This window comes from Equus caballus, chromosome 3 (genome assembly GCF_041296265.1).
Source record: "Equus caballus isolate H_3958 breed thoroughbred chromosome 3, TB-T2T, whole genome shotgun sequence".
NCBI classification, from domain to species: Eukaryota; Metazoa; Chordata; class Mammalia; order Perissodactyla; family Equidae; genus Equus; species Equus caballus.
In genome coordinates this window covers 7,868,977-7,892,762 of record NC_091686.1, presented here as the reverse complement: position 1 = coordinate 7,892,762, position 23,786 = coordinate 7,868,977, and the positions used below count along the sequence as shown (strand labels likewise).

At 48.2% G+C, this 23,786-nt stretch overlaps 1 protein-coding gene across 1 annotated transcript; it reads left to right on the top strand.

Annotated features, from left to right (window-relative positions):
• Positions 1–193: 193 nt before the first annotated feature.
• On the top strand, positions 194–22,510 carry LOC100050685 (liver carboxylesterase). The gene is made up of 13 exons (XM_014738464.3): positions 194–374; positions 2,794–2,998; positions 6,465–6,609; positions 8,662–8,795; positions 11,120–11,273; positions 12,817–12,921; positions 13,005–13,109; positions 17,205–17,345; positions 18,978–19,058; positions 19,311–19,458; positions 20,704–20,835; positions 21,795–21,867; positions 22,133–22,510. Exons 1-13 carry the CDS (start codon positions 320–322, stop codon positions 22,305–22,307), a joined length of 1,653 nt encoding a protein of 550 aa, XP_014593950.1. The 5' UTR covers positions 194–319; the 3' UTR covers positions 22,308–22,510.
• Positions 22,511–23,786: the final 1,276 nt, after the last annotated feature.

Sequence of the window (23,786 nt, the reverse complement as noted above, 5' to 3'; positions counted from 1 at the left end):
AGTTGTGGCATGTGGGACGCTGCCTCAGCGTGGTCTGGTGAGCAGTGCCATGTCCGCGCCCAGGATTCGAACTAACGAAACACTGGGCCGCCTGCAGCGGAGCGCGCGAACTTAACCACTCGGCCACGGGGCCAGCCCCCGGAGAGAGTCTTTTTGCTGTTTTCTGATTAGACTATTGGGTGAGAGATGGGGCGGGAGCTGGAGGTGGGCGGGAGCTGGAGGTGGGCGGGAGCTGAGGGGCAGGGCTGTGGGGCTGACTGCACAGCCCCTCTACCTGGCGCAAAAACCTGCAGGCCGAGAGAGGAGCTGAGATCCTTCCATGATGTGGCTCTTCGCTCTGGTCCTGTTCTCCCTGGCCATTTCCACAGTTTGGGGTGAGTCCTCCCGAAATACAAATGGTGGGGCACATTGGAAATCCTTCTCTGGGGAATAGCCAAAGAAGATACTTACAGGACCAAGGCATGACAGGTCCTGAATTGCAGCAGCTGCCCTCCAGACATGGAGCGCCCAGCCACCAGCCTCAGCCGTGGGAAGATAGACACCCAACCCCAGCTTCCTTCCCCAAGCACAGGAGAAAAGACAGCTATCCTCGTGTCTCGCAGATGCGAACTTTGACAGCTCAGTTTATTTTCCCCTTGATTATTAATCTGGATATGGACAAATCATGGAGAATGGCTTAGCAGAATATAAATATCGACTTTGGGAGCTGAGTTTGTGGGTTCAAGTCCCAGCTCAGCACTTACTAGCTGTGTGTCCTTAGGGATGTTACTTCACTTTTCTGTGCCTCAGTGCCCCTTTTTTAAAATGGAGATGAGGACAGTTCGTACCTCGTTGGGCTGTCGTGAGGAGGAAATGCGTTGTTGTTTCTAAAAAGCATATTTGCTGATATGAAGAGAGTGCAACAAAAGGATTCATAAATAAAAGGATTGTTTCACTATACAGTATTAATAGAAATTTGAAGCCTGGTATGGCCATTAGAGCAGGAGCCGACTGCCACTTAAAAGATAGTTTGCTACTCTCAGTTCCAAAGGGGAGGGGCATGCCACCACTATGCTGGGCCATGAGGTGAGGCAGCCGGGGGGTCAGGAGGCAGAGGAAAGAGGAGGAATTGGGGGCAAGAGTCTTCATCCTGGTTGCTGTGGGAAGGAAGGGGCGAGGCAGGATAAGCAGGTTTCAGATGAGAAAACTAAAGAACTTCAGTGGGCTCAGGGGCCTCAGGGCTGTTTGAAGTTATGACCACTGCTCACCTCCTGGCAAGGCCGTCCCTTTTCCATCTTCAGAAAGTCCATACTGGTTGCCTGCATTTCCTCAGCTTCCTCATCCATAAAACAGGCATATGAACACCTACCTAGGAAGGCTTTTGTGAAGATTAATTTAATGGTCCTGGAATACACATCCAGTACATAGGAAGTACTCAGTATACAAACATTACCTGTAACACACGTGGTAACTGTTGCTCTTACCACTATGGCTGATGCCTCTCACCCCATCGCCCACTTTGTCACCCTTGGCATCTGGCTCCTGTCCACTTCATCTCTCCTGAAGGTTAGCATTGGGTTTTCTTCTTTAAGAACAAATCTGGGTTATTCTTTCTGCTCTGGCCACACACTTTGAGGGAGATGCTGCCCTTTTGTCTACATCTAAAGTACAGCAGTTGGGAGGACGAGAGGCTACACATCATTTCCTACGAGGAACGCTGGAACCATCTGAGGACGGACAAGAGGAGGCCTGAGGGATGGGCAGGCTCAGGGGTCTGCAAGGCCGCTGCCACATGGGAGCTCAGGACGGGCCACAGCAGGTAGAAGCAGGGCTGATGTGGAAGCTGCAGGGGAGGAACTTCAGCTCAGTGAGGAAGAGCTGTCTGCTCCACAAGAACGGAACAGACGGGGATCTGACCTCAGTCTCAGCCCCTCTGGACGACCCTGCTCAGAGCCGCCAGAAGAATCCTCCTCAAGCTGATGGTCTTACGCTTCCATACTCCAGAGCTGTTCACTGATGCTCATTTACCCACAATAAAGCTCAAATCCTTAGCCTGGCATTCGAGGCCCTCCCAGACGTGAACCTCTCTCACCCCAAGATTATTTTCCACTCCCCCATAGACTCCCTCTGCCTCACATGGGCCATCACTCTTCCTCGGGCAGGCCTTGCCTTTTGCTGTCTCAGAGCCTCACCTCGGCACATTCTCTTCTCTGCTCTATACCTTTATACCCCCTCGCCCATCTCCCCCTGCTCAGTCTCACCTACTGCAAGTCCCAGCTCCAAGGTCACCGCCTCCATGATGCCAACAATCAGAAGCCCTCGCTCCCTCTTCTAACTCCTGGAGGACCCCACTGGTCCCTCTCTCAGGACACTGACCACTGTCTCCCCAGCAGTAGGGTCGAGCATGTATGTGGCTCATTCTCCCCACAAGGCTCAGAGCTTCTGAGAAGAGGGGCCGCCTCTTGTCCATCCTCCCATCCAGCACGCAGCTCAGCGCCAGGATCCTCGTGGATAACTGTCTCCAGGGCTCCTGAGAGCGCAACCCAATGTCTGCTTCACTCCCAGCAGCTCGCCTCCTTGCATTTCCTTCTCACTTGATGCCGTTTTACCTCCATGTCCACTTTGCTCCTTAAGACAGCCCTGGGAGTTAGGAAGGACAGTTGACCTCCTCTCCCTTTTACATAAGAAGAAACTGAGGCCTAGAGAGTTGAGGTGGCTCATTCAAGGTCACATGCTGAAAGCAGCAAGACTCCCAGAATCCAGGTCAAGCCTTTCACTGCTGATGTGTCCTCATTTCCTCTCGCTGTCCCGCAGGGCACCCATCCTCGCCGCCTGTGGTGGACACCGCGCAGGGCAAGGTCCTGGGGAAGCACGTCAGCCTGGAAGGATTTGCACAGCCCGTGGCCGTTTTCCTGGGCATCCCTTTTGCCAAGCCCCCCCTGGGATCCCTGAGGTTTGCTCCGCCGCAGCCTGCAGATCCATGGCCCTTCGTGAAGAACGCCACCTCCTACCCTCCCATGTAAGCCGGGGGCTTTGGCATCTTTCAGTGGGTGTGTGCCTCAAAGTGACGCAGGAAGGAGCCAAGGCCATCCTCCGAGTGGCTCATACTTTGTTCTAGAATCCTCAAGACACTGTAGATCCTTAGAGACATTCCAGAACTCTCACAGCATTCTGGAGCCCTCTATTCAACACATAGTTATAGAGCACCTACTGTGTGCCAGGCATGTTCTAGGTCCTGGGATCCATCAGTGAACAGAACAAAGATCCTGTCTTCATGGAACTTGCATTCTAGGAGGAGATATAGGTAATGAACAACATGAAAATTAACAAATGAATTAGTAATATGTTAGAATATGGTAAGTGCTTTGATGAAAATAAAGCGTTGAGCAGTGAGGAGGATCAGAGGTAATGATTCTATTACTTCTTCTCTTTTGAATTTTGCCATAGTTGGCAGGTAGGGCAAGCCAGGCAGTGTGTGAGTAGAGAGTGCTTTGGGGTGGTGACCAGGCAAGTTCTCAACTCCCAGGTGTGTCTAGCCACCTAGTCAGGAGCAGAGCAATGCTTGGTGTGTCCCATTCACTCTGGTCAATTTTGGCAAAGAAGCCCCTCAACCACACCCCAAGACACCGGGATGCCTACCTGCATCCATTCAGACCTTACTCATCTCAGTAAGGCATTTCTGGGAATTTCCAGGGTCTACCTCTTGCTGCCTGCTTTTCTTTTCTCTTTTCTTTTTTTCTCTTCTCTACTCTTATCCTCTTCCTTCCTTCTCTCCATCCTTTCTTCCTTTTTAAAATAATATTCACTATTTGTAGTTCTGGTTACAAGTGTAATACATGCTGATTACAGAAAAGTGAGGAAGTACGGATAAGTAAAGGTAAGAAAATGAAATTCATATACAATTTCATCCCCTGGAGAGAACTGCTGCTCATATTTTTTATTCTATTTTTGCAGTCTTTTATCTGTTGCATATTTTCTTCCTTAGAAACAGAATCGTAGAAGATTGTGCACCCAGTTCCAGTGTGTGTGTTTTTTTTTCCCACGCCGACAAGCAATTCTCAGATACCAGCTGAGTGTCCTACAATTCAATTAAATTCAGACACTGTTTACCAGGAGGTAGCATCAGATGCCACAGTTTAAAGGCTCAATCCTACAAGACTGTCCTCTGCTTCAGATGCCAATACAAGTCGAGGTTGTTACCTGTGCTTCTGGCTGACCGGCTATAAACCAGAGGGTGCCACGAGACCCTCCTTGGGTTCCACTCATTTGTTAGAGCAGCTCACAGAACTCGGGAAATTAGTTTACTCTCTAGATGACCAATTTATTACAGAGTATATTAAAGGATAGGAATCAACAGCCACATGAAGAGTTACATAGAGTGAGGTCCTGAACAAAGCAGCCTCCATTCCTGCAGAGTTTTGGGCCTGGCACACTGGCACATGGACCTGTTCTGGTTCACCCACCTGGAAGCTCTCTGAACCCCTGTCCTTTGGTTTCCTATGGATGCTTCCTTACATATGAATGATCAATTAAATCATCGGCCATTGATCATTGGTTTAACCTCCAGCCCCTCTCCTTTCCCAAGAGGTCAGTGGGTGGACCGAAAAGCCCAAACCTCTAATCACTGGTTGGTTCTCCTGGCAACCAGTATCCATCCTCAGGTGTAGTCCAGAAGTCACCTCATTAATATAACAAAAGACACCTTTATTGTTCTCATCACTTAGGAAATGCCAAGGATTTTAGAAGCTCTGTGCCAGAAACTGGATGAAAACCAAATATATACTTCTTATCATAAATCACAATATCCCATCACACTATACATATAGTTTGGATGCCTGCTTTGCTCGGTTATAAGTATATAATGACCATCATTCTGTGCCATCAAATATCACAGCCTGACATTTAATAGCTGCCTTACATTGAGAATTGAATTATAATCGATTTACCCGATCTCTTATTTGAGGTCATTAAGTTGTTCTTAATGTTTTGGTAACACAAATAGCACTCTAATGAACATCCTGTAGCTAAATGTTCATACATTTTTATGAATATTTTTGGAGAAGTTGCAAGAAATATAATTTCTGAGTCAAAGAGCATGCACCTTTTCTTAAATTTCCCTCCACTAATGCTGCAACTACACTTCTTCCATTAATTTATGAAAACTTCCATTCATCAGAACTTTGGCAATGCTGGGGCCATTAAAAAATGTTTTTGGTTAATGGACAGGCAAAATAATAATTATTATTGTCATCATAATTATATGTATAATTTTGCTATTTATTTGAATACTAATTGTATTGAGCTCTTTTCTCCCTTTTTGACATTGGAATTTCTTCTTTTATGAATATTACGCCCCTTGCTCTCAGTGATCCAGTGAAATTTGCCCAGGATGGAGATCAGGAAGTCATCTTTGCAGCCTCTGACTCTGCCACTTGACAGCTGGGACGTCCAAGCACCTTAGCGCCTCAGCCACCTCATCTACACACCAGGGCAGTGATGCCTGCCTTCTGGGTGCACTGAGATCAGGAACCGTTGCTTATAATGTCCTTGGAAATATAAGCACTCCAGAGTAGAGGTCTGTGTGACCAGGCTTAGTGACCTTGAGCAGTTTCTCTAATCTCCCTGTCCCTCAGTTTTCTCAAGTATACAATGAGGATAACAACAGAACCTATGTTACGGGGCTGATCTGAGGATTAAATGAGTTAGTACACAGGAGAACTTAAAACAAGTTTGGCATGCTGGGACAACTCAGTGAATGCCACCGGTTATAATCTATGGGGGATGTTTAAGATCTGTTATTAGGGCAACCAAGAGCCCTTGCCTGGGATGCGCTGATGATAGAATCTTAGCATGTCAGGGCTGAAAGACCCTTACGGAAATCACTCCCCTCGCTTAGACCTCCCAGATTCAGGCCAGCCAGGCAAGGTACTCACCCAAGGTCACCCAGCAAATTGGTGGCTGAGGCAGGACTAGAATGCAGTTCTCCTGATGTTGCCTCACAAATATTTCATCCCTGATCTGTTGTATACACTAAATGTCTGCCATTTGAGTGACTTCTTGTGGTTTATAGAAGTCCCTCGTGGACTAGAACACCTGGTTTACCTGGTGGAGGAACATGGTCACCCTGCAGTCCACCACACAGAGCCCGGTGGAGAGCCAGGCTGTGTCCGAGGCATGCAGGAAATGGTCCTCTCCCAGGTGTAGGGGCAGCCTCCTCTCCTTGACCCAGGGCAGCCCAAAGGCTCTGGGAAGGGGACAGGTGCCAGGACTCACTGTACACAGTCCTGGAATACTTTAGTGAGTCCCGTGGCCCCCCTCCCAGATCCCGAGATAACTTCCTGCCCATTCAAGTGTCTTGAATGTGGTAAGAGCAACTCTGTTACAGGTCTAACCCACCCAGTCCAAGGCCAGGCCTGACCGCAGGAGACATCTTGCTCAGCTCTGACTGAACCTCAGGAGTTCTTCCTTCTCCCCTCCCCTCCCAGGTGCTCCCAGGACACAGTGGTGGGGCAGATGCTCTCAGACCTCTTTACCAACAGAAAGGAGAACATTTCTGTCCAGTTTTCCGAAGACTGTCTTTACCTAAACATTTACACTCCCGCTGACTTGACGAAGGAGAGCAGGCTGCCGGTAAGCAGTGGATACCACTGGTCAAGGCTGGTGAGTTCCAGCCCTCCAGGATCTTCTGGTATAGACTGGAAGAGGATGAAGGTAGCTTGGGGTGGGGGCATTAGGCAACATGACTGTTTCAGGAGCCACAGGGCTTCCTTTTCCCACCACAGCCAGACCACGTGACCACAGGAAAAAACAAGATTTCCCACCTCAATTTCCGCTGATGACAGACATAGGACCTCTGGGGAGTTTGCTGTAATCTGTAGTGTACATTTTAGTTTTTCCAGTTCTCTCAAACTAATCGAGGGACAAGAATGATTGCCCTTAGTTGCTGGATTAGGAATCTGATACCCAGAGCGGTTAGATTAGAATTTCCAATAAACTTGGAATTGGAAGGAATGTTAGAGACAAGCCAACAGCTCTACCCTTCCGAGCACCCAGCCACCTCCTGGGACACAGCCGGCATGACGCCCAGGAGTGGAGGGGGTGTCCGTGAACTCACGGCTAGAAGCGTCACTGCACATGCTTGGCCCAAAGAGGTCGGAACAAAGATTCATCCATTCATTCATTCATTCTTCTGTTTTGTACTCAGTGCCCAATACACAGAGCTAGACTTGGGGGTTAGGAGAAAGGAGGAATATCAAAGCATTACCAAGCAGCCCCTGCCTTTGAGGGTCTTGCCATCTGGGCTGCACAGACGAACACTAACTTCAGCAAATCTCTGCTGCCCCGACCTCGGCTCAGCCTTCACTCAGAGATGACTGAGACTCAGCCGCTCCACCTGGAGGCAGGTGGAGATCAGACGTGTGGGAGGAACAGGGGCTCTGGAACCTGCAGGCAGGAGACCTCTAGCTATGGACACAGTTGCTGGAACTTCAGGACCTGGGTTTAAATCCTGGTTCTGCCTTTTACTAGCTGAGACACCTGGCTCTCTGTCCTCAAAAGGAGAATAATCACATATGAGGATTCAATGACGATGATCAGGCTTTCTCTCAGTGCCTGGAAGCCAGGACAGTGCTCCTGACACGTCACTTAGAGCTGAAGGGAAGATCTTCCTCCTTCCCTAACAGCCGACCTACTGCACCCTGGACATTGGCTGCAGTGCGCTGGGTGGCCCATCATGTGGATCTGGAGCCAGACCGCCTGGGTTCAAGTCCCGCTTCCACCTCTTATTAGCTGTGCGACCTAGGGCAGGTTAAGTGCCTCAGTTTCCCTGTCTGTTAAATGGGGCAATAGCAGTCCCTACTTCATGGGTGGTTTAATTTCAAATGCTCAAACAATACTTGGCACATACCTCGTGTTCTGACTGTTTTTATTAACAAAATTATTGCAATGCTATTATGTTAGCCATTCTCAGTTTACTGCTATGTGAGCTTTTTAAACGCAAGAGCCACATGTTACATATTATTGTGACCACTCTCAATCCTCATCACATCCCTGGCACATAGTAGGTTCTCAGATCATGTTAGTCAAATGATTGAGGACTTCTTGGAGGAGGTGGCTTTTAGGCTGGGCTTTGGAGTATCGGTGGGATTTGGGGATGCAGAGGAATCGGGAGGAGGCAGAGGGAAATCCTATCTGGAAGATACACCACTGCGGGCATGTGTGTCTCTTGAGATAATCATTCACACATGAGAGAAGTTTAACTCACTGCAAAGGAGATAACTAAGATGAAGCTGAAGTACAAGGGCTGCCACACGCAGAGTATATTGAGCTGGGTGAGGGGTCCAGGCATGAGGATGATGGGAGTGCTGGGGAGAAGATGTCCCTCTGAGCCTTGGCTGTTCCCATGATGGTGTTCTCAGCAGGAAGAGCCCTGGAAGAAGGAGGCACTGAGGCTGGGGAGACAGGCAGGGGCAACGAGGATGCATTGAGTGGGGTGGTGGCCTGGGCCCCAGCTGGGAGAGTGGGGGAGGAGAGCAACTGCCTGCTCCAACGTGGCTGGGGACTGCTGGACTTCAGGGCTCCTTGAGTCATTGCTAAGAGGTAGGCGACCAAAGCAGACGGCCTGTTGAGGTCCTTCTCAACTCTGCTGCTTATAACCAGTGTTCTTGCTTCCTCCCTGTCCAGGTGATGGTGTGGATCCACGGAGGTGGGCTGGTTCTAGGTGGAGCATCAACCTATGATGGGCGGGTCCTCTCTGCCCATGAAAACGTGGTGGTGGTGACCATTCAGTACCGCCTGGGCATCTGGGGATTCCTCAGGTAAGATATGGGACTCCGCCCACTCCACATTGGCCCCCAAAGTGAGGGTGCTAGGACTCGGCTCTTGTCATGTCAGTGCTCAAGGGGATCTTTGCTAAATTCCCTAGTAAGGCCTGCAAGTCCTTTCATAATTGCGCTCCACCCACCTCCTCATTCCCCAGGCACACTGGTCCCCTGCTTCTGAGGTTTTGCATGTGATTTTTCCTCTGCCTAGAATGCCTTTTCTACCTGACAAACTCTTATGCATTCTGAAAGGTCCTACTCAAATGTTACCTCCTCAGAAATACTCATCTCCTTTTCACCTGTGCTGCCCCAGCACGTTGCAACCTCTAAAGTGACAGTTAGCATGCAGCACAGCAGTTAGAGGCTTACACATCTTACCTCATGGGAAAGGAAGGCAGGAGCAGACTCATGATGGGAGCTCAGGGAATGCTTGTGGGTGAGGAATGGTTGGCTAGATCTGAGAGGTTGTCAGAGCATATGATCTCAATGCACAGCCCTCCCAGGGAATATCAGATCCTCTCATCCTATTTCCTTCTGCATTTGGCACACACATGAGTCAAGCCTAGAGTCTTCTCCGTCAAGTCTCCATGGAAACAGAACCAGGTTTCCTGCAGGACACAGTTACCATGAGCCTTTTCTGAGTGCACTGGCCCCAGCATCTCTGACCCTGAGATGGCTGATGGGTGGGCTGGGGGGCGGGCGGGGACTACTCTCTGGAAAGACCTATGGAGCTGGAGAAAGTTATCCCAGGTGAGTCCAGAGATGTATCAGCTTCATTAAGACTACTAATCCCTTTCACCCATGGCCCTTTTCTCTGCTCCCTTTTACAGTAAAACTGTTACATTGGCTCTCCCCACGTCCTCTCCTCCCAGCCTCCCCTCTACCTATGCCAGTTAGGTATTCACCCCAACTACACCACCAGACAGTTCTGGCCAAGGTCACCAATGACCCGCCAGATCTTGGCCCAACCTTGGCAAACAACCACACACAGTCTTGGCAGCATCCACACATGATCACTCACACCATTTTGAAATGCTTCCTCTCTCAGCTCCTGGCCACCTCCTACCTCATGGACTGCTCGTTCACTGCATCCTGGTCCTCCCTGACCTCGGGCCTCTGTGTTCGTGTCCCTCACCATCCCCACTACTGCCCTGAGCAACCTCAGAGGGCACATTCGCTGTCTCTATTTTGAGCTCCAACTTCCCTTTTGAAACCCAGATGCGCATATGAACTATCTCGTTCTACATCCTGCTGTCTCCACTGGACGTTACAGGGCACCTCACACTTTACATGAACAGACTCAACTCTTGACTCCCACTGCCCCTCCCCCAAAACACTCCCACTTTCCCACAGCGCCTCCTGCTCAGCTCCTGCAGCTCCATCCTTCTGCTTGCTCAGAATAAAGGTCCTGTGGTCAGCCTTGACTCTTCCCTTTTTCTCATACCCCACATCCGGTTGGTCAGCAAATCCTCTGCTTCCACGTTTAACATTCATTTAGAATTCAGTCAGTTCTCACCTCCTCCCTTGCACACACCCTAAGCTAAGCCCTCTGTGTCTCTCACCTGGATTATTGTAATAACGGCTACTTTTATAATCTTGCTAATTTTATACTCTGTGTGATCTGCACAGTGATCATTTAAGACATAAAGAGAATCATGTCCTTCTGCAGTGACTTGCCACATTACTTACAATGACATCCAGTCCTTACCAAGGGCCACAGGGCCCTCTCTAGCTACATGTCCTACACTCACACTTTGTTCACTGGACCACGGGCCCTTGGCACTTGCTGTTTATTCTTCCTGGAATTCCCTTCTTTGGATAGTTGCGAGGCTCATACTCTCATTTATTCAGGTCTCTACTCAAATGCCACAGCCTCAAAGAGGCCTTCCTTGGTCATGTGATCTCAAATAGGATCCCACTGCCCCACCTCTGCCTGTTCCTTTACCAGGTTTTATTTCTCCTGAAAGCATTTTCACTACCTGATATATACTCTATACTTTTCTCTTTATTTGTTTATGATCCATAGTGTGAGCTCTGTGCAGTCAGAGATTTACCTGTTTTGTTCTCAGAAGAGCTCCTGGCTACTAGAACAGCGTTGGCACATGGTAGATGCTCGATGAATAGATGCTGGATGAAGGAATGTAGAACCAACAACAGAACAATGCTACAGGAGAGGAAGGCAGGTGGAGAGCCCTGTGTCAGGGCTGTGAAGGCCCCGTCTTATTCCAGAAGGCTCACCTAGATCCCCCAGCCCCATCTGTGGTCCTGAGAGCCCTGCCGCAACATCTCTGCTTCCACCCACCCTGTTCTCTTACTCACAGCACAGGGGATGAACACAGCCGGGGAAACTGGGGTCACTTGGACCAGCTGGCTGCATTGCGCTGGGTCCAGGAGAACATCGCCAACTTTGGAGGGGACCCCGGCTCCGTGACCATCTTCGGACAGTCAGCGGGAGGTGCAAGTGTCTCTGTTCTTGTAAGTGTTCCTGGTTCTGATGTGGCTCCTGATGGGATCTTTACAGATCAGCCAATCTAGCCTGGGGCACCTGTACTTACAAGACCTGGATTTAAGGCTGACCCCACCTTGCACAGCCTCAGATGGTGCAGAGCTAATGGCAAAACTCTCCTTGGCCCCCAGGAAGCTCAGAGCTCAGCTTAGCATCCTGGGTCCATAAGAATCTCCAGCAGCTGCTGCTACAAAGGCATTCCTCTCTTCTCACTTGGTTGAGCTTCTCTCTCCTTTCTAATCATTTTGACATTAGGACTCACCTCCTTCTCTTGGGAATTAGGTATAGGTATAAATTCTGAATGAGAGGAGGCAACCATGAGAGTTGGGCAGAGTGTCGTGGTTTTGCTTGAAGCCAGATCTATGTGTCAAGGGGACACGAGCACTAAGAACAGCTCAGGGGCCTCCTCTCAGGTGGTCTGATGTCTAGTCCATGCCCAAGAGGGAGGGCAGCAGTCTCTGGACTGAGTGATCGAGCTGGGCTGAGGGAAGCAGGTAAGAGGAAGGAGGGGTTAGAAGGTGGGATGGGGAGGGATGGGACAGGGGATATGGGACACAGACATGACCTGGGAACCTGGTGAGGGGGATGGGGCTGAGGGAGACACTGAGAGAAGCAAAGATAGAAAACCAGATTAGAAGGTGCTGGAAGCTGTGAAGACCCCTCCAGCTGCCTCACAGTTGAGCAGAGGGTCGGCCCTATTACCATACTTTTAAAACATGTATTGGTTTCATAGTTGATACTCAAAGGGAAATGTTTCTATATTTTATACAGTTGAGAAAAAGGAAAAGTACAGATAACCCCAGAGAAGAAAATTGTCATCCACAATCTCATTCCAGAGATACTTACCATGGACATCTTGAGACATATTTTTCTAGACTTTTTTCCATGACCCACTCTATCCATCTATCTATCATCTACCTATGATTTTTTTCAAAGAAAATCCTTCCTTAGCATTATAATAAAATATTTCCCTAGCCATTAAGTGCTCTTCCATAATATTATTTTTTAAGGTCACATAGTACCCCATGGTAAAAATGAAAAATAGCTTATTCAGCCAATCTCATAATATTGGAACCTTGAGTTATTTACAATTTTAACTATTTGAACAGAATGAGCATTCTTAGAAATCGTTGTACGCCTCCATAGTCATTTTTCTAAGGATATATTCTGAGTAATGGAAATGCAGAATCAGAACCGTGTCTTTAAAGTGTTGCTAGGACTTTCTAAGATTCTTTCAGATACTCTTGATTGCTATAATCAGCATGCATGCCACACACTTCCTGTTCTATCCTTCACTCTGTGTTCCTGGCTGCCTCCAGCTGAGGGAGGTTTCCTTGGATAATCTGAGTCCCAGGATCAGCCTGGGGTGCAGGCCAGGCCAGGCGAGGACCAGTCATGTCCACTGAGCCCCAGGGTCTCCAGGGGAGGGGCCAGGGCAGAGCTGGGATGGGAGTAGCTCTTGCAGACCCCTCCTGTGAGCATAAACTCTCTTCCTTCCCACTCCCCTCCCAGGTGTTATCTCCACTGGCCAAGGACCTCTTCCATCGGGCCATCTCGGAGAGTGGCGTGGCCCTCACTGCTGTTGTGGCTGATGACTACATGAGGGCTGCAGTTCAGGTAGGGTGGGATGGAACGCCTCTTTATTGATCGATGGAAGGGACGTGGCTCCTGAATCCTGCTGTCGCCTGTGATCTCTGCAGCAATTTGCCAACTTTTCTGGGTGTAACACCACCACCTCAGCTGTCATTGTTGACTGCCTGCGCCAGAAGTCAGAGAAGGAGCTCCTGGAGGCATCACTGAAGATGGTAGGTGCATCCATTCTTGTGGCCACACAAGCCCCCACCCTGTAAACTTGGCCTCAGGCTTCAACATTTCAGTTGTCCCTTTGCCCTGGAAAAACTACCTGGAACATTGTCTCCTCTCTCAGGAGCAGTGTCAGCCTCTGGATCTGAAATAACAATTTTCTTTTTTTCTTTTTTGTTATGAAGTATCTCAAACATTAGCAAAGTCAAAAAATAACACAGTGGACAAATGTGTGATAATCCCCCAGCTGTATTAAAACTATTCTTGTTTTCAGATGTGTATATACACTTTAATTGAGGTAGCGTTGGTTTGCAACATTACATAACTTTCAGGTGTACATCATCATATTTTAACTTCTGTATAGACTATATCGTGTTTACCTCCAAAAGTCTAGTTTCCGTCTGTTACTGTACACTTATCCCCTTTTACCCCTTTTCCCCTCCCCACACACCCCTTCCTATGTTGTAACCATCAATCTGTTCTCTGTATCTATGTGTTTGGTATTTTTTAAAATCTTCCACATGTGAACAAAATCATATGATATTTATCTTTCTCCATTTGACTTATTTCACTTAGCATAATACTCTCAAGGTCAATCCATGATGTTGTAAATTGCAAGGTTTCATCTTTATTATGGCTGAGTAGTATTCCATTGTGTGTATATGTATATATATATATATATAGCACATCTTCTTAATCCATTCATCTGTTGGTGGGCACTTAGGTTGTTTCCAAGTATTGGCTGTTATAAATAATACTGCAATGAACATAGGGGTGGAATATATCTTTTCAAATTCATATTTTCACATTCTTTGGCTAAATACCCAGAAGTGGAGTAGCTGGATCATATGGTAGTTCAATTTTTAATTTTTTGAGGAGTCTCTATACTGTTTTCCACAGAGGCTGCACCAATTTACATTCCTACCAGCACTGTACGAGGGTTCCCTTTTCTCCACAATCTCTCCAACACTTGGTATTTCTTATCTTTTTAATAATAGCCATTCTGACAGGCATAAGGTGATATCTCATTGTGGTTTTGATTTTCACTTCCGTAATAATTAGTGATGTTGAACATCAAATGTATTTTTAAGAAGTTTAACACTACATATTCCCGGAGGTACCTACCATCGTGAATGTTGGGGGGCGGGGACATTAAGAACAAAGATTTTCAGAAAGGTCATCACAATTTATGTCAGTTAATTTAGAATCCTAAATTAACCCAATAGTTGCCCAATTTTCTAGATTTTCAGAGACTCTTCCTTGATTGTGATTCTCAAATATCCATACATCCACTCATTAATCTATCCAACTAACCATCCATCAATTCATCCATCCATCTATCCACTCATTATCTTATTATCCATCTATCCATCCAAAACTCTATCCAATTCATCGATATCCTTTTATCAATCTAGCATCAATCCATCTGTGACTTTCATTCATCTGTTATCAATCATCCATGCATCATCAGCCACCATATTATCTTCACTCCATCATTCTTCCTTCTAAAATCAATGATCCATCCATCACCTATCTGTAGTTATCATCCACCTAGCCACTTATCTATCCAATTCACACATACTCCATGTATTGACCAACTCCATCCATCCATTCATTCATCCATCCATGCTAGGTATATGGGGAGGGGGTGGTAAAAGGGATGATGATGCAAACTTGAATTGAATATAGTCCCTGCTCACAAGAAATTATTCAGGAGAAACATACCATACTTTGTGGGTTATATACTTTGGGGGTTAAGTGTGATAGTAGTATAGAGACAGGAAACATTCCACATAGTCAGCAGGGATGCTTCACAGAGAAGGTGAAATTGAGCGTTGATGGATGGCTATGGCAGTGGGTCATCACAGGACCAGACACCCGGAGAATACAGCATTAGGACCACCAGAAATTATTACCTTTGTAGGGTTTGGGGAGGGTGTGGATGTGAACTCAGGAGTAGCCTGAGCCCCTGCACTCTCCATGTGGACAATGGGATCCTGAGGATACTCCTGGGCCCCCAGAAACTGGCCTCTGCTCTGTTTCCATGGGTTAACTCCACCATGGCCCTAGGGCATGGATCCAGGTTTTTCTGGCTCAAATGAGGTGACCAAAGTGTTCAAAGAATAAAAACATAACTGTTTTCTGATGCCTGGAACAAAGCAAATTTACTTCAGCAATTCTCCGTATGGCTCAAGAGGACTCATCTTATAAGGGGAGAGTGGTGACTTTGAGAAAACTCAAAGAATCTAAGAGCCCATGTTATCCTTCTGAGATTTTCTGAGATCATGTGGAAATGTTTCCCTGATTACCCACTCTCCTCAATACACAACACACGCACACACCCCTGGCTGGTAGAGCTGCAAAACATAATAGAGGGACTCTACTGGTCGCTTGCTGTATACTGATCAGAACTGTTAGCTATAGCATAACATTACAATCAATGGAATCTTGGTGAACACACAACAAACAGAAGTGTAGGGTGGGGTGAATTTCTGTGAGCTTACATGAATCAGGACTTTCTAATGGAGGATGAGAAAACTCATCTCAAAGTGCATAGAGAAGAAAAAGCAATGTGTTGTAAGAGACTCTTCAGGTAACTAACTGAAAACTAAACTACAGTTCAGGAGTAGATGGCTTCAGGCATGGCTGAATCCAGATGCACATATGATATTATTAAGAATCTAAATGTCTCTGTCTCTCAGCTTTTTATCTCTCAGTGTTGGCTTCACTCTCAGGCAGGTGTGTCCCCTGGAGAGGTTAAAGACAAGAAGAGCACTCTAGAAGTATATTCTATCTGCTTGGAAACCCTCTTTCCCAATAATCCAGCTAAAGTTTTGGGGTAAATTCTATTGGACTTACATGGCTTGTGCCCATCCCTGACCTAATCTCTGTGGTCAGGGAGATGGGGCACCCCAGGTCACACATAGAGGCCTGGATTCATGGACTGAGAGTGGGGAAGAAGGAGGCCCCTCAAAGGAAAAAGGGGGTGTTGTTGCCTGAGGGAACAAGAAAGGGAAATGGATGGAGGGCGGGGCAGGCACCACCACAGACGTCCTCTCCAGAGCCCCCTCCCCTGTCCTACACCTACACCCTGTGCTCATGCCCAGGGCAGCCAGGGTCCGGCTTTTCTCCAGGAAGCTTCTCACCCACATCGTCTGCCTTTGTCTTCACAGAAATTTCTCATGCTTGATTTTACTGGGGATTCCAGAGAGGCAATGACCTTTGGTTTCTTGATTACAGTTTTAAGTCTTGATATGTTTAAGCTAAAATTGAATATGAATGAAAGAATCCTCCCTGTAGAGTCATAGAAATTCCTTGTGTTCATATTGCTGAGGCCCAGAGAGGGGTAGTGACTTGCCTGGATAACACAGCCAGGAGGACCAGACGTAGGACTGAAACCTGTTCCCCTGACTCCCAGTCCAGGGCTCTCAGTCATCAACTCTGTGTCCCCTGGGCCCAGACTACCCCCTTTCTTCATTACGTTTCTTGCTCCTAAAATTGCCCCCAAAGGAGAAGGCTGGACTAACAGCTTCCCCCTTGGGGAGATGGAGATAACTAGATAAGGGGTTTCTTCAGCAGCCTTCACTGAGGAGCCCAGATATTCTCATGGGAGGCTGCAGGGTTGACTGGCTGTGCAAGCTGCACTGTCTGCAGGGCCATCAGGAAGGAAGCCAAGCGTCTCAGTCCTGAGGACTCCACCAGAACGCCCAGACACGCAGGAAACTCCAACAGCATCCTCCCCATTTCCTTCATCCTCCCCTCCTACCTTCTAAGGTGTTGCCAGGTTCCGATGACATTACCTGTGCAATACCATACAATCCTGTTCTCTTTGCTCTCTCCCAGGAAATAGTAGCACTACTTTAAAAGGCGTTGTACGGATTAAATGAGATTCATTCCGTCATTCAGCAAAGATTTAATTAGCGCTTAATGAGTGTCAGGACCTGACTCAGGAGCTGGGGATATAGGAGCGAAACAGGCTAAACAGATGAAATCCACGCAGATCTGTGGTGTTGGCCTCACACTCAGATAGGCGGAGGGGGGAGGTGGGTGTTTCCTTGAGGTGGGGAAAGCACAACACTATGCTGCCTCTTCCCCAGAGCTATCCCTTCCTGGCCACTGTGGTTGATGGAGTGCTGCTGCCAAAGATGCCTAAGGAGATTCTGGCTGAAAAGACGTTCAACACTGTTCCCTACGTCGTCGGACTCAACAAGCACGAGTTTGGCTGGATTCTTCCAACGGTGAGAATGTGCTGGTCTCTCAGACTCCCCTCCCCTGCCCTTCACATCACCTCTCCCGTCTCAGGCCACAGGAGCTCCTCCTCCTCCAGACCCCCCTAAGGGTCCAGGGCAGCCATCCCCTTCACACAAGTTGACATATCCATGGAAACCTTCTCTGAGATTTCCCAGCTGTCACGTGGGTGTGTGGCCCTGGGGACACCTGTCCCCAAACCCTCTCTGATTGTTCCCCAATCCGAGAATCCTGAAATGTCAATGCTGGGGGCCTGTAGAGACAATCACAGGGCAGATGAGAAAACCGAGGCCTGGAAAGGGAAGGAGCTCAGGGGTGAAGGAGTGTGAGGCTGGGGCCTGGCAGCCTCTCCCCTTGGGCTTGGTGCCTTCATGATTTCTCCATAAACCTCACACATGCTCCTAGTCATCCAACTGCAAAGATTCAGAGGAGCTCACTTCCTCTTGAGTTAAAATGACTGCTGCAAGCTAGGAAGGGCTGTCCCTTCTGCCAAAGATAAAGCCAACAGGAGTGTAAGTGGTGCGGACAGGTTTTATTATTTATACCACTGCAGTGGGGAAAAGAGTCCAGCGTGAACTGAGGTTAAGTCCCTGAAACTAAAGGCTGGAGTCTATTTAAAGGCTCGATGCACTCAAGAAAGGCTGTGGGGTGGGAGTGGAGGTTTGTTCATGTGTCTAGGCCACCAGGATTAGTTAATTGGCACCTACCCAGAGGAGCAACAAACCCTCTAGTCTTTATGACAGGAGGCAGTGGAATAGGTTGGAGCAAGGTGCCCAAAGAGGTTTAGTCTTTCTCCTCCCACAGAGACTGAGAGAGAGCAAGGGTCATCCCCTGAAGTCTGCATTTCAAAGAGGTGGCTCTCGGGTCCTTGAGGAAACAGGTTGGATGGTAGACTTACGTCTCAAAGACAGAGAAAGGATTTATAATTGAAAGATTTCTAAAGTAGCTGCTTTAAGAGAGTGTTCAGGGAACTGTCAACTGATCGGCAGGTTTGGGCTGGAACAAACAGTAAATTCCCCTGGCAGCAGGGAGCTTTCTCAGGCAGGCATTTTAAGGGAAGCTGGGGTCATCCTAAAGACAGGGCCTTAACTGCTAGAAGTCTGCATAGAGTTTTGACAAGTCTGTTACTATAGAGATTTACTTAGAGTTCTTATGTGCAGAGTTCTTCAATTCTTACTTTGGAACATTTTAAGAGGTTGTACTGAAGGACCAAAGCCAGAATGGCAGGATTTGGGGCTTCCTCAGTCAGCTGAGACAGGGAGGGTATTTATGAGCTCTGTGTCCTCTGCCCAGAGCCCTCCAATTCCACACTAACTTGGCTTGAACCTTCCCTCTCTGCCTTGATGGCCATTGTGGGGACTCTAGTCTGACACATATATACACATACATACTGCAAAGAGCTGGGACAGCTCTTCTTAACATTCGCTTTAACCTCTTTTCATTGAATTTCTGGATAAAGCAAGTCCATTTGATTCACTGATTTTGCCCAGCTTATCAGAGACCCTTGCACATAAAGACGTGGTAAGGTGACCTTCACACTCCATTGGTTTGGTTGGCTGGTCAGTTTGATTCTTCCTGCTGATTCCCAATGATTCACAACTGATTAGCCATTGTTTTAACAGGTGATGGGCTTCCCACTCTCTGAAGGCAAGCTGGACCAGAAGACGGCCACGTCACTCTTGCAGAAAGCCAACCCCATCCTGGTAAGAGTCTAGGGAATCACACGAACTGGCCAAGACCCGAAGAAGGGAGGTGCTTGCCCCAAATCACAGACCAGTTAAATGACAGAATGAAGACTGGGGCCAGAGGGTTCTACCACCTTTTTTCTGCTTTATTCCTCTCACAAGGCTTAAGGAGTGGTTTCACAGGAATCAAGAGGTTCACCATTAATGCAAGAAGAGAAGCTGTGTCACTCACGAGGGAGTGGGGTCACTTTCACTCTTGATCCATTTCAGCACATCCCTGAGGAACTGACTCCAGTGGCCGTTGAGAAGTATTTAGGAGGGACAGACAACCCTGTCAAAAAGAAAGACCTGTTCCTGGACTTGATGGGGGATTTGATGTTTGGTGTCCCAATTATAACTTTGGCCCGGCTCCACAGAGGTAAGTCCCTGAAGTCGGACAGCAAAGGGCCACTGACCCCACTAGCTTTGCTGTCTGCCTTGCCCACTCCTCAGCATGCACAGATATGTGGAAATTGCTGAGAGTCAGGCCTACAAGGCTGATTCCACATGGCCTGGGCTGGGGCACCGTCTTATTTTAGTTTCTGCCAGAAGCCAACTCTGGGAAAAAGATCTGAATACAAGTAGTTTATTTGGGAGATGATCCCAGAAAACACCTTTAGAAGGGTGGAGAAGTGACATGGGAAGGAGAAGGAAGTCAACCCATGCTGCCCTGTCAAGCAAGTATCCATGTAGACACTCGAGCTGGGGAGCTCTGGGAAACCCGCAGAAGACATTCTCAGGGTTATCCGGGGTGAACAGCATGGGAGCTCAGGTATTTATCCTCCAACTGCCAGGACTCACTGGTTGAAGCCTATTCCCAAGGGGTTGTTAATTCTCTGGTGCTTTGACTTGCTGCACACATGGGTCTCTGGTGGCCAAAGACCTCAGGCAAAGAGCGACAGATGCCAGAGGTGGAAGTCAGTCTGGCATTTCCAGAAGTAGGGGATGTGGTGAGGCACCAACACCATCTGCTACAAGGACTCCTCACCTGAAGTTTTTGTGGTCCGTGGGGCCAAAGAGCACATATTAGAAGATGTGTCTTGGAAGGTTTCCAAGGTCAGAGCTAGCTTCAAACTGATTTGTTACCTAGTGGAGCTAGGGGTACAGTGAAGCCGAGCATAGGATCAGATGGGTTATCAGGGAGCAAGAGAGACAAAAGGAATGAAGACTAGCCTGTTATCAATGAAATCCAGTAGTGTAAACTGTATGTATGTAGATGTTCTTGAGTGTGGATGCATCAGTAGGCAAACGGGTTCATGTGAATTGATCTGGTGTCCCCAAAATGGTAGTTATTATGAAAAGACTTACCCAAGGTTTCAACAACATTCATTCATTCAACAAACACCTGGCTCAAATCCAGTTCCAGCTATCTGCCCTTAAGCAAGTCACAGAACTTTTCTGAAACAGTATGTTATGCTGATAAACAGGGGTTTCCTGCAGCGCCACATGTGTCCAGCACACACACACACTCACAATGGCAGCTGTTGTTAATATTGTCGTTGTTGTGTACTCAGGTTCCAGGTGTGCCACCAATTCCCCGAGTGCTCGGGGCCCCCAGAGACCTTGATACCATCCAGGTGTGCATCAGGTAAAATGAACTGTGCATGAATCTATGTCTTCTCAGATGCCGGAGCCTCCACCTACGTGTATGAGTTTCAGCACCGCCCAAGCTTCTCATCAGTTATGAGACCCAAGACGGTGATGTGGGACCACGGGGATGAGCTCTTCTCACTCTTCGGGGCCCCATTTTTAAAAGGTGATGGCAGTTTGGTGACTACAAACTTAGGATTAGAAGATCTGGGTACAGGTCTCAGTTTGGTGGCTTTGGACAAGTTCCTTCTTCTTTCTAGGCCTTAATCTCTGGAATTCTCCATAATACGGTTGAACTGTGAAGGTTCCCAACATTTCTCTTATTTTAACATATATGATGGAGAAGGTGTACCCATGTGCCCTCATTCATGATCACTCTAAGAATCCAGACCTGGGCATCAATATGACAGGTGGTGGGTCACCTGCAGGGCCCTGCTGAAGGGCTAGAATGCCACCACTCACTTCCCACTGGCAAGAGCACATGAGAATATGAGTGAGGGTAAGGTTAGAATATGTATTGTCTTTGAATCAGGACTAATGTGTGTCTGTCTATAGATCACCTATCTATCTAAAACTCATATCTTATTAAATTTATGAATATGATAATTTAAAAAGAATCACAAATGTCTTCAATGCCTTAACTGTATGCAATAACAGATAACTTGTGTGTGACCCACCTCAAGGCATTCCCCGGTGGGGCGACGCCTTAGGGCCATTGCAGCTCTGTTATTTTTTTCAGATTCTGTGCATATGTGGGTGGGTGAAGAAGGTTGTGGAAAGACTCAAAAGAGAGCAATCCTGGGAGGTGGGCTTGCTTTAGTGGAAACCCTGGGGTGTGGCATTGCCACCCTGAAGGGAGAGGGTCGAGGGCTGGTGGGCACAGAAGACAAAGGCAGACCACTCAAGTATTGACTGCAGCCCCTCTCTGTGCCTTAGATCAGTAACTCTCAAGCTTAAAATGCACACAGATGTCCCAGAATCTTATTGAAGTGCCACTTTTCACTCAGTAGGTCCGGAGAAAGGGCTCAGATTCTGAATTTCTAACAAGCTCTCAGGTGATGCTGCTGCTGAAGGACCATGAACCACACTTTGAGTAGCACAATCTTGTCATCTCCTTCCCCACAGAGGGTGCCTCAGAAGAGGAGATCAATCTCAGCAAGATAACGATGGGCTTCGCGGGCAACTTTGCTCGGACTGGGTGAGCCTCGTGGAAAAGATGGATTTAGATAGATAGATATTGGGAAGGGGTAGCTTCTAATATTTGATGATCAAACTTCTGGCCCTGTGAGTTCTGATATGAGAGCTCTCTAAAAATGGACAAGCTGCCCAGAAGATGGTGAGCTCCCTATCTCTGGAGGCCTCTGATCTTCTTCTGAGATGAAGTTAGGGGGTCCCTGAAATCTCAGATGGTTGTTGGTACCACACAACAGCTTTGGGGGGTTTCTGTTTGATTCTGTTCCCAGGGACCCCAGTGGTGAGGGGCTGCCCCACTGGCCAGCATTCGACCAGAATGAAGGGTACCTGAAGATTGGCATCCCCACCCAGGCAGCCCAGAAGCTGAAAGACAAGGAAGTGGCTTTCTGGACCGAGCTCCTGGCCCAGAAGGCAGTGGAAGAGCCACCCCAGACAGAACACTGAGCTGTGAACAGGAAGCCCGGCTGGATTTGGAGTCCGGGGAGAACCCACACAGAGGTATTCTACAGAGGGTGTTTATGGGCCAAAGAGACATATTATTGTGGATGCTTGGAAATTGCTGGTGGGAGTAGAGAGAGGGTGAGGAGGGAGAATTTCTGTATCTGTGGCCTCAATTTGGGGAATAAATGTGTTTTTTTGGAGACCAAGTTAGTATCTGTGTCTTGGGCTGGATATAAAACCATCCTCCTTAGAGAGAGAAGGATGGAGAGAGAGGGCATCATTGGCAGGAAGGTGACTCTGGTGGGTCTGGCTTGGCTTCTGCACAAGCAGAGTCCAGCAGACGGGGCCCAGGCCATTGTTGAGGGGGAATCCACATCTATACCACGTCTATGGGCCCACAGCAACTTCCAACAATAGCATGTGGAGTGCAGAGTGCAGTGTCCCTGTCCTCCCTGTGGAAGTACCTGTAGAGGCGGAGGTGGCACAGATTGAGGATGTACCTGGAGTCAATGGGGGAGGGTGGTGCCTTAGTGACCCTGTGGCAGGTTGCGTGCCCCTTACTGACCCTTCCACAGGCCTACAAGTCTTTCTTCAACATGCACAGTATCCTCTCAGGCCCCTCCCTAAGGCCATAACTTCCAACAACTCGTCTGAGCCCCCTCTGCAGCCTGGACCACTTCAGGGCCAAGCAGTGACCACCTTGGAGTGATCCCTCAAGTGTCACCCTAAAACTGCCTCTTGCAGAATCCCTTGTGTGACTTCTGGCTTCTACTGTGATGTAGAAAACTCTAGGGAGTGACACTCCCACCATAACAGCAAGAAAACACTGGAGTATCCTCAAAATCATGACTTTTCCTGAGCCATTCAAAGAGCTGAGATTGCAGGTGAATAGTTACCCTGAGGTCTCAGGAAGACAGGCACTTTGGAGCACAGATGGGGTATGGATGCTGACTCACCGTCCCCTACAGGTGGAAGATGGGGTCACCGTGGGTGTGAGCAGAATTACTCTAAAACTTCTAATCAAGTACAAAGGCTCCATGAGAGCTGGTACGAGTGTATAAAGTCCTCGGGAGCCACAGACCCACAGGGCAGTTTACACAGACTCTTCTCCATGGACCTCCATCAGAGGCTCCTGAGAAAGATGGGGAGCAGGTAGTAAGACCAGAGAAAGCCTGCCTCAGGGATGCAGGCGTGAGGCCTGCTTAGACACTTCTCTCTTAAGGAACAAACTCCCTAAACCACAGGGGCAAGGGCAGCAAACCCACCTCCCTCAGGGCCCTGCGGGAGAGCTATTCAGGCCGTGGAAAAGGAAAATTTAAAAATTATCTGCCCCTGGGCGTGGTTCAGGAGACCATCCTGGGTCTTTTTCATTAAAGGTCCTTTACTGCTGGGGAGGGGCAGAACCAATGAGAAAGCCCACTCTCCACGACCAAGGGACAGAGGGTCTCCCTAAGGCTGAGGTCTGACCAGGACAAGAGAGAC

What these genes read in the sequence shown, in the direction of transcription:
- LOC100050685 (XM_014738464.3), top strand. Translation starts at nt 320, where the DNA reads ATGATGTGGCTCTTCGCTCTGGTCCTGTTCTCCCTGGCCATTTCCACA. An exon ending in GCCACCTCCTACCCTCCCAT is followed by an intron (nt 2,999 to 6,464) that starts GTAAGCCGGGGG and finishes CTCCCCTCCCAG; the next exon opens with GTGCTCCCAGGACACAGTGG. An exon ending in GGCATCTGGGGATTCCTCAG is followed by an intron (nt 8,796 to 11,119) that starts GTAAGATATGGG and finishes TCTTACTCACAG; the next exon opens with CACAGGGGATGAACACAGCC.